Below are 14,856 nucleotides of genomic sequence, written 5' to 3'. Positions count from 1 at the left end.
TTCCCTCTCTTTCTAATCATTTACTGATCTGTTAATTTCATTTATTTTTGTTTTATGAATGTGTTTACATATATATCTGAGTGTATACAGTATATAAGTATGTGAATGGAAAAATATATAGTATTGATATTGCTTTATTGCTTTTTTTCTTTATTTTATTACTACAATCATTCATTTTTTTATCAAACTGACTTTTCATTCCTTTACATTTATACCCCCTCCATTTTCCTAATTTATTTGGTTTAATTCTGTTTTCCCTTAAGTAATGAATATCAGTCTGCATAGAGTTGGATACACACACACTACACACTTTCACACACACAACTTAATACCCTCAGTTAACTTAAAAGTTAACTAACGATGGAACAAATTGTTGAATTAAGTTACTGCGCACTCCTGAACTGGAACCATTTCCAATTTTATAAATTACAAACAGGGGGTTTAACTAGAACCGCAATTGTTTGCCTCTTTTGTTAATGTAAAAAAAAAAAAAGAAAAAAGAAAAAGAACTCGAGAGATATTCTTAAAATTTGTTTCAAATTTCCACAAAAACCACACTGTCCCATTGGCTTACTGGGAAACAGAGCCATTGCTGATGTTATTAATTAATGCCTTCGCTTTCTTTTTATGCTGTAATAACTCCAAATGTCTGTTTTGAAAAAAGCCCATAGTGCACAGTTTGCATTTTCATTTGCATGAAATTACAGTAAACAAACATCCTTGGAAATTTTTAGGAATGACAGATGCGTAAAGCGTTAACAAATTTACTGAGCATATATTGAATACTGCACTTCTTACTCTACAGTGGTTTTTTTAAACTAACATCTGGCAGAATAAACAGCTCAGAATTCCACACATGTGTATTAATACCAACAGGAACAAGAAATCGGGCAATCACAGCATATCTGTTTCGCTCCCTGCACTCTCCTGGTTCAGCCTCCTGTGCTGCTGAGTGACTCACCAGTTTCTTTATATAGATGAGGCCCTCTGCTGGTTATTGAGGGCACTGCACAACATGCCAAAGTATCAGAAGTCTGTGTTTGTGTGTGTCTGTGTGAATTTTCCTGAGACGCCTCGCAGGCAGTGGTAGTCAGATGGGAAAATCTGAGCAGCAGAAGTCAATGACTAACTGTCTCCCTTCCTTCAGCAGCAGCTACTGTTAACAGTGGCCTCGAGCGAGTCACGCCACCTCAGATGCTCCAGTGGAAACAGAGAGTGTTTTATACTGAGCTGCTTCTGCTTGATGTGTGTAGTATTAGACTGCTGTAAATCAACAGGCATATTTATCAACCTTTTCCAGTGTTGTTGCTCACAGTAGTTTGACTAACAACACCACATTTTCACAAGGGGTGAATTATGAAATGACAAAACTAATCCTAATCCTTGTCCCATTTTAGGATGGGACAAGCACTCATACGGTTACCATGGAGATGACGGCCACTCCTTCTGCTCCTCCGGGACTGGCCAACCATATGGCCCAACATTCACCACGGGAGATGTGATTGGCTGCTGTGTTAACCTCATCAACAACACTTGTTTTTACACCAAAAATGGCATCAGTTTAGGTTGGTGAACATGTTTTGGATGTGTAGGTGAATTAATTGCATTTTAACTTAGGTGGTGGTTTAAATGTTTTGCTTAAAGAGCCTTTATATATACTGGGCATTTAACTGTGCTTTTATCCTTTAGGTGTAGCCTTTACAGACCTGCCTGTAAGTATCTATTATTTACTTACCTGGTTTCAGTTTTGATTCTGCAGCGGCTTGATTCTTGATTGTTTGGAGACGATGTTTTGAAGAAAATATAGAGTATATCCCTTCACAAATGACTACACATTACACTACTATTATGATACCAAACCCCCATCATCTTTATTATAGCATTTCTGTAACTCTAGTGACTGACAGACTGAAATCAACCATGCAGGTCCAAATTTAATTTCAGTTTATGTTGGCCGTTGGCTTGGAAATTTTTCCGTCCAGTGGCTGCAGTAAGTGGAACATTATCCTGAAAGAAAAACTGGCCACTTTGACGGTTTTACCAATCAAACTGGTTTTAAGAACAGAACAAGAAGTCAGTGTCACAGTTGGATGCTGGCCACAATGGATGCAGGAGCAGATGGAGTTACCAACCTAAACATCAGCGCTTCCTGTTAGTGGTTATAGCATGCCCCCACAGACAAATTCCTTTGTGTAAAACTGAACATTATAACACTAAAGACAGACTAGTGAAGAGCTATTATAGTTTACGGTTTGTGCTGTTAGCCAGTTTGCATTCACCTGTATCCCTAACTGTCTGTCTGTCCATATGTCTGTCCTGCTATCTGGCTAGCATGCAATTAAAAAGTTACAGTGGGACTGACTTAATGTATCAGTTTGATAAGCAGGCAAGGAAGCAACTTTGGTGCAACTTGATAATATAATAAATGGTCTGTAATAATTGGCTATAAATACAGGGCATAATATGTTGTTCAGTATGTTTTAATTATGTAAATATTAATGCAGTGTTGTAACCTGAATTATTTTCTGTTTTTAATATCTTCCAGCCCAACCTGTACCCCACTGTGGGGCTTCAGACCCCAGGTGAGATCGTAGACGCTAACTTTGGCCAGCAGCCCTTTGTTTTTGATATCGAGGACTACATGAGTGAATGGCGAGCCAAGATCCATGGCATGATCGCTTGCTTCCCCATAGGAGAGAGGCTGGGGGAGTGGCAGGCAGTCCTGCAGAAGTAAGATTCAGATAAAGACATAATTACTCACATTTAGTAGTTCAGAAATAAATCTGGATGTGTCAGCTGTATTGTGGAGGGAAGGGAAATGACCAGTATCAAGTCTCCCTGAACCAGGGAAGTTGTCACCAGTAGTATATGGCATCTATCATAGGCTACTAGGTCAGCCCATTTTTATATGATTTTCCTTTACAAAATTATAAAGCTCTCTTCTAAGTGTGTGACCATGTTACATAGTATAGGGGAGTGGGTACGTGTAGAACATCACAAATTTATGATTGTGTTTTCATCGTTACAAGGGCATTGGAATAGCCTCAAAATGCAGTGTACTTTGTTAAATCTTTTTAAGGAATTCAACATTTAATCTTTTCATGTTCTGTCCACAGTATGGTATCCAGCTACCTGGTGCACCACGGTTACTGCGCCACCGCAACTGCCTTCGCCAGAGCTACGGAGACCATGATACAGGAGGATCAGGCATCTATAAAGAACAGACAGAGTGAATGAAAAAACCAGCCACATGCACCATTCCATGCTCTCATTTGACTTGTCATTAAGTAAAATCTTTTTGCCCCTCAAATTGTGAACTATATGATGAAACAAAACGGATACAGAATTGTATACTACACAATATTGTGAGTGTTTTTCTCTGATGACGTGTGACTTCTAGGAATGACGCATGATTCGTCTTGATCTGTATACTGTGAATAGCCTCTTGTTTCTTTTGTCTGATAGGAATACAGAAGCTGGTGCTGGCAGGACGGGTGGGCGAAGCCATAGAAGCTACACAGCAGCTTTATCCTGGCCTGTTAGAACACAACCCCAATCTACTATTCATGTTGAAGTAAATTGGCACTGTTTAAAAATTAAGATCAAACCACTGTTGTAGCCAAATCACTAAACCTCATGTCCAAATTGAGCTGAGTCGCCAAAAAATAACTTGAGTCAAGTCCCTGTTACCCAAGTCAGAGTAATCAAGATATAAATGAAACACAACGGACACAGTTCTCACCATTTTATATTCCAAACTTTGTATTGCATCACCATATTGCTCAGCAATTTGATACATAGAAATAATTTATAGAAAGGCAGAGTGTACGTACATCTGTGCCCAAATGCAGTCAATGCTCAAGTCCAGTTCAAGTCATCAGTGTTCAAATCTAAGTCAAGTCACGTGTCCTGACTTGAGTCAGACTCGAGTCTGAGTCCTGAACTCGAGTACTACAACATCAGAGCATGGAGATGCCGTAAGAGTACATTATTTGTAAAGCTGAGCGCCATGGCTGTTGTGGAAGTGCGTTAGCTTGATGATAACCATAATATTTCTAGCAGACATGTAATTTTTCAGGAGATACAAGTACCACCAGTATGCTCTTCTTTTTAGGTGTCGTCAGTTTGTGGAGATGGTGAATGGTACAGACAGTGAGGTTCGCTGCTTGACCATTCGCTCCCCCAAGTCTCAGGACAGTTACCCTGGTTCCCCCAGCCTCAGTCCCCGACACGGAGCCAGCAACACACACCTGCGCATCGGAGGTACACATGCATCCTGATAGAGGAACACACTGACAAAGATTGAAATGCCTAAAAACACAGCAATGCAGTAATCTTAAGAAGTAGGTCTGTGTTTTTCATCTCCAGGAGCAGACAGCCCTACCTGCAGTAACGGGGTGACGCCCTCCAACAAGCCAAAAAGCCACAGCACCACTGGCAGCAGCAGCATCAAATACCCCAGCATGTCCTCCTCTACCTCCTCTTCCTCCTCCTCCTCCCCTTCTTCAGTCAACTACTCTGAGTCCAACTCCTCTGACTCTACTAAGAGCCAGCCACACAGCACCAACAGCACCCAGGAAACAAGGTGAGAAGGCCTGTCAGTCTGATTAGCAGAAAAGCCTGGAGTGGACAAGTCCAGGGCTTTCCGTGTTAATACAGAGAAGGATGTTCACACTGGTAGCAGATGTAGCAGGTATCCACAATATGGTGACAAATGAGTAGAGATGATGGTTGGATGTGCCTATTATCAGTGTTCTGATGGCCGCTGCCTTTATTACATTTTACAGTCTACAAAGTTTCAATTGTGTCATCTCTTGTAGTGAATGCATAGTAATTTATACCAAGGGCTATGTTGGATCTGCCACCCAGCATGGTGTACAAGTAGCAATATTTTAATGTCAGGAGGCAACAGACTTTTTGGGGATGTTATCCTTAATTTTGAGAAGCACAGACTGCTTCATTATAGGTGTTACTGTTGTATTTCTGGCCATCTGTAACATTACATGATGGTAACATTTGAGTCACTGACTTTAGAGCTGAGACATGCAGATGCAGCTACTGTGCCTGTTAGCAGCAATATAAGTGATTACTGAAGTCTAATATCCTTTAGGGATAATGGTACAGTACTGGTTGTAAAAATCTGTTCAGATAATAACCGCCAAGTCAGTGTCAGTTTCTGAACTACTTGTCAAGTCAAGTTACCTGGAGCATTAAACGTTATCAGTCTGTTTACATTGTTATTTTGTGAAATTTCATTCTTTATGTTTTCCATTCCTGTCTGTCATTTGTCTCTGTGTGTGTAGTGACAGTGAGATGGAGATAGAAGCAGAGCACTATACCAACGGAGTTGTTGAGGGCTCCTCTGCACGAATCATGAATGGTACATACAAACACGAAGAGATCCTTCAGCCAGAAGGCAACCGTATTGGAAATGGGGTCACAGGTATATGCACGCACACACATACTGTAGACCACAGGATAATGTGCTCCTACACCTTTCTTCCTTTTGTCATGCTCTTTATCATTTGTTCTTTCCTTTACTTTGTTGTTTTTCTTGCTTTTTGCTGCATCCTTTTATTCCTCCTGTCTTATGTTCAGCTTTCTACGGGATGATTTTACAGCATATGTAGTTTGTGTGTGTGTGTGTGGGTGTGTGTGTGTGTGTGTGTGTGTGTCGCCAGAAGATGAGGGTTGTAGTAATAGCAAACAGCTTTGTGGAGGTAACCAGGCAGCCACAGAGCGGATGATCCAGTTTGGACGGGAGCTGCAGGCGCTCAATGAGCAGCTGTGCCACGAGTACGGCAAGAATGCTACACACAAGAAGATGTTACAGGTATACGCATATAACTGCATGTACACAAAGGCTTGAGCTCAACAAACAGCTGTACCAGAACAGGCTGAAGTGCTGCAGGAATGGAGCTAAAGATATTTCTTCTGTTGGCACTGGTTAAAATCCTGGTCGCAGTATTCTTTATGTGCTGCTGGAATTGGAGTGAAATTCAGTTTCAGATATGGTCTAATAAAGGAGATGGAATCCCAGCTATCTTTCAACATGTGGGGCATGCTGGAAACGACCACATTTCCAAAAAGGGCATTGTCATTTTTAAGTGATTGACTAGTCATTTTTGTAACCACCAGGGGGCCAGCATGGCTTCAAATAGAGCCACAGAAACACGGGGGACATACTGTAGCTAATTATACTAGCATAGCTAAGCGTACTGTAGCTACTTTCAGCTAATTAAGTCACACTCAGCAGATGCCGAGTGACATTATCATCCAGTTGAGGCCATACTTCTGGCCACCTTATTAAAGTAAGATTATTTGTGTCTTTTGTCTGTCAGATGTGTGATTATGTTGCCTGGTTGCTCATTTACTCCAGTCCTCTACCATGTGCAGTCTTAGTTTACTTGTTGGAAACAGCTGCCTATGGTTTTATATGACCAGCTACATCAATGGAACATTCAGATTGTGTACAGTAAGAGGACTAAAGCTAAAATTCTGCACAAAACTGCTAAACTGGGTGTTAATTTCTAGGAGGTGCCACAAAACAAAAAACAACACATAGATGGTCTTGCTGTACATGGTTTACCTAGCAGAGTCATAATTCCACTCTTAATGTTCACAGCAAGGATGCTAGTTGTGAATTTGAAATTAAGGCACTTGTCTCTCTCTTTGCCTGACTGAAACCAAAGGAACACTGTAGTTCCTTTCAGCTTAATGGGACCAAAAATTGTAAAAAATATCTTTGGAAACCAATAAACATATTTGAAAAGCACAGGACAATGTTTTTTGAAGATACTGTACAGATCAAACAGTAATGTCTGGTCAGTTGCTTCACATTAAATTAAATATACAGTTTTAGAGCCAGATGACACATCTACAGTGAAGTCCAGCCAAACAAGGTGGAGGATATCTGCACTGCAGCATTGTACTGATGCTGGCCCCTGTCCGTATGTCTTTCTGTCTGTGTAGGATGCGTTCAGTCTGCTAGCATACTCTGACCCATGGAACTGCCCCGTTGGCCAGCAATTAGACCCCACACAGAGAGAATCCCTCTGCTCCGCACTCAACAGTGCCATACTGGGTAAAGAGCAAACACAGACACATACTTGTATTTCTTCAAACTACAGCAGCAGCTTTTTTGAGTACTTACTTTACGTGTAGTCATAGCCAATGCTCCATGGCATAGACAGAAAAAATAGAGGGGAATATAAACTGGTTATGGAGCCTGTAGTTTATAGTCTACCTTATTTATCCATATAATATTCAATCATTTTTCAGTGGCTGCCCCAAGTGATCAGATTTGGATTTGATTTTAAATTTGAATTTTTTAAATAACTGACCTAAGTGGCACAGTTTTTTTGATTACATGTTACATAGATTGTTTTCTGTCACTTAGAAAAAAGCAGTATATAACATAATCCACGCGGTTTAAAAAACTGCACTGTGCCCTAACAGAATGAAATCAAATCTGATGAATTACCTGCTCTATCCCTCTATCTTTTTCTATACGATTGAAGGTCTCAAACAACTTCTTTGGAAGTTAGAAAAGCTGAGACATTTAGCACAAACCTCAGTATTGCTGTTGTTCTTTAAGAATAGCAAAAATGGGGGAAAATAGTGGAAACTCTGATTTGATACCCTTTAGACGAAAGCACCCATACATACATGCCCACTCCACCAAAAAACAAAACAAGCAAATACATACAAAATATAAAGAAAAGAAAACCTCCTCTTAACAGTAATTCATATGAAGCTCATTTTTTGTGCATTGTGACTCATGTTGCATCCTTGTCTGGCTGTTTTTCTGCTTTAGAGTCCCAAAATCTGCCTAAGCAGCCTCCACTCATGTTGGCATTGGGTCAAGCCACAGAGTGTGTTCAGCTCATGGCCCGAGTCCGGTCTGGTTCCTGTTCATTCGCCAGAGTAGACAACTTTTTGCACTAGCCCAGGTCCAGGTGAGCAAATTATGGTTTTTAAGACATTCATACCACTAAGTTGGATGATACTTGTTTCTGATTGGCTGGCAGGTGTTTGTTCAAATTGTATATTGTGCAAAATGGGCCTCATGCAAGAACCACTTGTTCAAACATATTTGTTCTTAAATGGCATGTACAAATAATTTAAGATATTTTGTATCTTTCATCAGTTTCTCCTCTTCTGCACTAGCGACAGCCGTGACTGGAGGCAGTATGTTTTTGGGTTGTGCCTCTATCCCATTCTCATGAATGTGATATCTCAGGATGCCTTGAGGGAATTTTTTTCACATTTGGCACAAATGTGAACTTGGACTCAAGGATGATGTGACACAGCTCTCAGTCAGTCCTCTGTTCTCCTCAATAAAAATAGGCTCTAAGAAGACAGCACTGAAAATTATTCACTAGAATCACACATGTCAATATAGTGATAACTTTAATTTTTATTAAATTCTTTCAAAGTCTTCACTTGCATATATGACTCTGGACAGATATTCATGCAAACTGCAACTTGGCAGGTTGTCAGAGACATACAGTACTATTGCAAGGCATAATTGTAGTAGAATCAGGTCCAAAACGTTTTGTTAATGAAAATTGCCTACAAATGGAGCAGAATAGGTAGCCCTAGTCTATGCATCTATTATGAATGCACACCTCTTGATGTACAGGCAGCTCAAACAAATAGTTTTACAGTGAATTTGACTTGGAACACTCCCACAAGCAAGCCTCTTGTGAGGTTTAGGATTAGAAAACAACAACGTTCTTGCATGTGGCCCAGTGTTGCATTAGTTAACAGTTTAATCACAGCCCTGAATCAGTGGTCATGGTGGCCTAGCCTACTGAATAACCATAGCAACAATATTAAAGCTTTACACATTGTTGGTGGTTGTTGGGTTAACTTGTTTAATTCATACCGACTGATGCTCAAGTCAGTGTTAGCCATAATAAGTTAGGAATTTTTTATATTTTAGCTTTCCTATTTTGTTTTGGTAAGTAACATTTAACATGTTGAGTGCCCTGTACAGAAAGTTAATGGAATAACAATGGAAATACTGTATAGACAGATGATGTAACACAATAAGAAAAAGACACAACACCACAACTAAAATTAAAATACTAAAACAGTAAAGTGTTCAGGAGTATAACAGCAAGCTGTTTTAATCATGCTACATTCATTCATTCATTACCTTGCCTTGATGATTACCCATCTCTCCACAGGTTAATGTTAAGTAGCACTGAGAGAAGGCATGTGCAGCAGGCAGTTGCCATGTTGATGGAGGAAAAAGCATGCGTGATTGGTATGCTTGGCTGTCTGCCATACCAAGCCAGTAACAGACAGAGGAGAGGAGAATGAGAGAGAGGAAAACTTCCTTTTCATTTAGTATTATCAAATAAAGGATTGTGTGACACTATTTAAAGATAATTATTATTGTGTTTATTTAGCCTTTTTTAAGGTTTTTTGTGAGTTTGTTGTGCTCATCCTGGACAAAGTAAATTGTTTAATCCCCCTTTTTATTTTGTCTTCTCTTTTAATGGGTGGATTTTGATTCCCTATGGTCAGTATTTTATTCACAGTGTCATTGTTGTTCACCATGTCATAAACCACAATACCCAGAGCTGGTTACCATGGTGACCCCCACAACCATAGGTCAATGTAACAAAACTGGAGGTACATTACATCACTTTTAATACGATACAGAAGACAGACAGACACAGTACATTATTCCCCTGAAATAAAGACTTAGAAGTGCATTCAAATGGAGCGTGAGCAAACAAGTGCTCAGCATAAAAAACACCTCTAATTGTTTAGAGCAGATTGGCTCTGGTCAAGCAATACAGTAGTAAACACTGATTTAAAATAGAAAATGGGCTAATGTAAAACAAAAGTGAGTCCTCAAATGATTCCAGAAAGTTGGAAATAAAGATTTGGTGGCTGTACTTTATTGCCAGAACCTTCCCAAGTTATAGTTGTTATGTTTTCAAGAATGAAATACTGTGCGCTAACAGGTCAGTAGCCAAAGAACAGAACAAATCCTGAAAAACATCACCTAGGTATGAAACATAATTGAAGGGCCCCTGTAGTGGCAAACACTGCCAGTAACCAGGGGAGAAGGGTGATGACAGGGGATTAAATTGGAATATTAGAGGTGTTGGAGCCTTAATTTTACTCTAACAACCGCAGCATTGACCAATCAGTGATGTGGTTGCAGGTGTCGGCACCAAACCTAGCACTATCATAGCCACCTTGATGCCAGCATAGAGAAAATCTGTATCAAAGGCAGACTAACAAGCAGTGTGTGTACAACTATAAGTCAAGTCTCCCCCAGGGATTTCATTACTGCAGTTTTTTTTAAATCTTCCGCAGCCTGACCTGTGCTGTGCATTTGCTGTTGCAATTACACTTTCAAATAAAGAGGTGAAATCATTTGCCAAACAGAAAGGTTATTAATTTTAGGCTGCACTTTGTGATAATTGAATTAGTCTTTCTTTCTTTCATTTTGATTTCAAACCACTTAAAAGCCACAAAATCAGTTCTGTTTGTTGGGAAAAGTCTTTTTCTGTCATGTGTCCCCCCCTTCCCAAATTTCTCTTAACACCCATATACTTGGCTATGTTCTTCCTGTTACTGGATAGAAGGATATAGCTAAGTCAAATGTGTTGCCCAGACTCAAAAAATTGTCCCAGAATGTTCAACCTGTGCAATAACCTGATAAGTTGGAAAAGAAGGATCTTTTTATTATTAGATTTCATTGCTGGCCACTGTGAGATTTATAGAGACGTTATTACATTGTTCCTGTTCAGGGGTTCCTGTATTAGAGCCAGATCAGTAGTAACAAAGCCACCAAATACCACTTACAACCCCCAACAACATAAAATTACAGCTACAACTTTGGTCATTTATTCCTTGCTGTCAGAGACTTATACAGCCCCAGAATTTTCCATATTAAACAAATAAAACATTATGAAATAAATCCATATGAAAAAGTAGACTGAAATATATACCTTGGAACAATACATTTTGAAATGATGTAATAAACTATTGAAGCTAAAGTTTGATTAATGTCACTAGTCCCCTCACATCTTATCTCTAGCTATTTATTTCAGTGTTTTGATTCTGAAAATGTTCCTAAAAGGAAGATGCACAAAAACACTGAGACTTTTACTGGGGTCACTGTAGCCAAAAGGAGTTAGCCAGCTGGACATGAGTTGTTTCATTAATTTGTAAAATTATCCTACAGTTTATTGACACTTTTATATATTTTACTCTATGTTTGTGTAAGATTATTTATTTCATACTCTCTTGTTTACTTATCTAATATTAGACATGCTGACTTCTCTTGTAGAGGCCACTATCTAATTTTGGCATTTAGCCTGAGTTCTAATTGTGTGTCCCTCATCTCAGTTGTTGTTTATTTGAAAAGTCAAGACCCCAATTTTTTGTTTGTGGGTGTATCAAACAGATGTTCATGGTAAAATTACAAATTGTACTCAACTGCAGCCAGTTTCCATCTGTATCGTTAATTGGAGTTTGATAACAAAGTTGTTTTGTGCCATGCCTTAGCTTTATCAAAAATATTTAAATATTTTTTAATGGTTTTACCAAATAGCAGTGACTGAATGTTGCCTGACTGTCACTCCGATGGTTTTGTTGTGGTGTGAAAAATGGCTCATAGATCCTGAAGTTTATTTTTCCATTTATCAGCAAATAAGTCTGTGGTAGAAAAATATGGACTAATGTAATACTAAAGATGTGTGTATGCAGTGTGGGACTTACTACAGGGTATGTAGTCAAACATCTTAACAAGGTGGTTTTAATGAAACACCTTCTGCTATAATAGAAACTCTTCTAATAACTATGCCTGCTGTACACACATGACATCTGCTTCTACAGCTGTAAAGGACTTCTGTTACACACACCTGTACATGAATGAACAACCTCTGTTGCATACCTGTAGGGAATAAGTCTCCTGGCTGTCCTTGTGTTTGAGCCTGAGCCGTGACTCAGTGCTGTCACCACACACCCTTCCTTTCCTCCCTGCGTAGACATAGCCACTGATGTGATCAGTGGCCTTAGGAGGGAAGGGTGTGAACTGTTTTGGAAATGGGCCCAGAGGCCTCTGAATCCATGTGGACTTATTCTGGAGAGGCCAGAGAAATGGATTCCAGCATCACAGAGAAGCTCTGCACAATTGACTTCTATCATGATTTTAATTTCATACTTTGACTTTTAAGTTTTAGCAACAAAAAAAAAAGAAACAGTTGTGAAATGAGTTACTCTACTTAGCATGACTTTTAAAACATTTCAAATGATACAAAAAAGGAAACATGATATTTGAAAAAAAATATCTATGTAGTGGAAACATGTTAAAGAAGAAATATTGTATTCTGTTTAATTTTGAAATAATTATTTTTATTAAAATACACCCATAAGCATATGATTGATGTCCTGTTTGTTTGGTTTGTGTTCTTATAATTTACTGAATCATTTTCCTCCAGCAGTCTAGACAATGCAATCAATTAATGTGAGTGAATAGACATGACTCTTCCCAGTCACATACAGGTTGGAATGAGGTTGAAGATTTAGCGGAGACCTATTGCTCATTACACATGCCCAAATACAAGGCAAAGAAATACAGTTTAGCATCTAACCAGAAGTGCAATAACTGTAGTATAATAACTACCATATGATAACTGTAGTGGTTCATTTAGTCTGTCGGTCATATTGAAACGGCAAACGTATTTCAGTACAGTACTTCTACAGATTGCCACATACTGTACACATTCTTCATTTTACACAATTAAGTAAGTACTCTTTGTTGACTTTTTTTCACTGTTATTTTACAGTACTTGGGCAGCAGAGGGCAGAAAGACACTGAAATATACATTAGACTCAGCACCGAGAGGCCTACTTACTGGAGAGAATCACTTTTTTCATTATAGCTATCGATGCAATTCTACATTGGATATTAGATAATGGGTCCTTGTTGGTAAATCGTTCATAAACTGTTTTCTGATTTACATACACTGATCAGCCATAACATTATGACCACCTGCCTAATACTGTTTACATAGGAGTCAATGCAGCAGTTGGTTGGCACTCGTGTCACTCTGCAGCTTACTGTGCATCTTCTGTGAATCCATTTGCTTCCACAGTTCTACTGTCAGGAAGAGCAGAGATGTGTCTACAATTCAGTGAAAAACTTATGTAAAAGGAATGAAAACTGTGGTTGTGAGGACAATTACAGAGAATTGTTTAGACAAATCCAACAGCCTCACCACTCTAGATGTGATATCACCACTACAGCCCCTGACTCTTTCTCTTCATAGAGACCAATGGACAGTATTTCTCATTTTCAACCATTTTAACAAAGATTCAAATCAATTTTAATCTTTTGAAAAGTACATAGTTTAATCTACAGTAGGCCAACCTCCTCATCAGTGAGCCGTGGGCGTCCATGACCCTGTCTCCAGTTCACCATTTGTCCTTCCTTAGACACTGTTGGTAGGTACTAACCACTGCAGACCAACAACACCCACCAAGACCTGCAGTGTGGGAGATGCTCTGACCCAGTCATCTCACCATCACAGTCTGGTCCTTGTCAAAGTCACTCAGATCCTTACACTTGCCCATTTTTCCTGCTTCCAACACATCAACTTTGAGGACTGAATGTTCACTTGCTGCCTAATATACCCCACACACTGACAGGTGCCACTGCAACAGATAGTCAGTGTTATTCACTTCCCCTGCCAGTGGTTATAATGTTACGCTTGATCAGTGTATCTTCCCAATGTGTAATCATAACCCATACATAAAAAGATACATACACAAAATGTGCAACTTTAGTCAAATTTTAATCAAGAGGAAACACTGTACATTTCATCATTTTATGTCTTCTCAAACATGAACAATATATTCATATGTTAAACATAGACTTATAGTGTAATACTCTGTTTTAAAAAAGCAGCAAGTGCAATATGATAAATGTAATTTGTGAAATGTTTTAAAATCACCTGTCAAAACTCCTACAACAATTACCACCTCATGGGTGTATGCATCCACCAACCAGTCAAGTTGAGACAGTTTTTATAGAGGAATACAAAAGACTGATAGAGAACTTTGTTATATTGTCCAATCCAAGTAGTTGTTTGTGCCAAATTTGAAGAAATCCTCACAAGATATCACATTCACAAGAATGGGACAGAAAGCACGTCACCTGTCCCACCAGGGACAAAATCACACTGGACCACTGCTACACAACAATAAAAGACACTATTGCTCTGTCCCCTGCGCAGCCCTCAGATGCTCTGATCACTGTATGGTCCATCTTATTCCAACCTACAGGCAGAAACTTAAAGTTGCAAAGCCTGTGGTCAAAACAGTGAAGAGCTGGTCTGAGGAGGATAAGTCAGAGCTATAGGCCTGCTTTGACTGCACAGACTGGAGTGTATTTGAGACTGCAGCTACAGACCTGGATGAACTCACTGACAATGTCACATCTTATATCAGTTTCTGTGAGGATGTGTGTGTGCCCAAAAAGACCTTCTGCACATACAACAACAATAAGCCCTGGTTCACAGTAACTTCAGTAAGCAGCTTCGTCGTGCCACAGAAGCTTACAGAAGTGGGGACAGGACTCTGTACAGCCAGGCCAGGAACACACTGACAAGGGAGATCAGAGTAGCAAAAAAAGCTGAGGGACCAGGTGTTGACCAATGACTCGTACCCACCTCAGATCCAGCAGCCACTCCCCCAAAAATTACTCTTCCTCCCTGCCCCCCACCTCTAACAATCTGTGAAAAGGATGTGTGTGGCCTCTTTAAAAAAACAAAGGACCAGAAAGGCACCAGGCCCATATGGTGTGACCCCCTCCTGCTTGAA

At 39.5% G+C, this 14,856-nt stretch overlaps 1 protein-coding gene across 8 annotated transcripts in view; it reads left to right on the top strand.

Moving 5' to 3' along the window:
• ranbp10 (RAN binding protein 10) overlaps window positions 1-12,395 on the top strand; it is a 42,986-nt gene extending 30,591 nt beyond the window's left edge. For 3 of the 8 annotated variants that reach the window (XM_020604267.1, XM_020604268.1, XM_020604269.1), the window contains exons 4-15: window positions 1,398-1,565; window positions 1,690-1,712; window positions 2,546-2,730; window positions 3,117-3,229; window positions 3,466-3,574; window positions 4,115-4,263; window positions 4,348-4,585; window positions 5,304-5,443; window positions 5,682-5,833; window positions 6,973-7,084; window positions 7,817-7,958; window positions 9,195-12,395. In XM_020604267.1, coding sequence (XP_020459923.1) covers window positions 1,398-1,565; window positions 1,690-1,712; window positions 2,546-2,730; window positions 3,117-3,229; window positions 3,466-3,574; window positions 4,115-4,263; window positions 4,348-4,585; window positions 5,304-5,443; window positions 5,682-5,833; window positions 6,973-7,084; window positions 7,817-7,947 — 1,520 coding nt within the window. In that variant the 3' untranslated portion in view covers window positions 7,948-7,958; window positions 9,195-12,395. The other 5 variants (XM_020604265.1, XM_020604264.1, XM_020604271.1 and 2 more) reach the window with 5 other exon arrangements.
• Window positions 12,396-14,856: the final 2,461 nt, after the last annotated feature.

Source organism: Monopterus albus, unplaced genomic scaffold (genome assembly GCF_001952655.1).
Source record: "Monopterus albus unplaced genomic scaffold, M_albus_1.0 scaffold65.1, whole genome shotgun sequence".
NCBI lineage: Eukaryota > Metazoa > Chordata > Actinopteri > Synbranchiformes > Synbranchidae > Monopterus > Monopterus albus.
The sequence above is the reverse complement of the archived record's forward strand: the minus strand, read 5'-3'. Positions and strand labels throughout refer to the sequence as shown.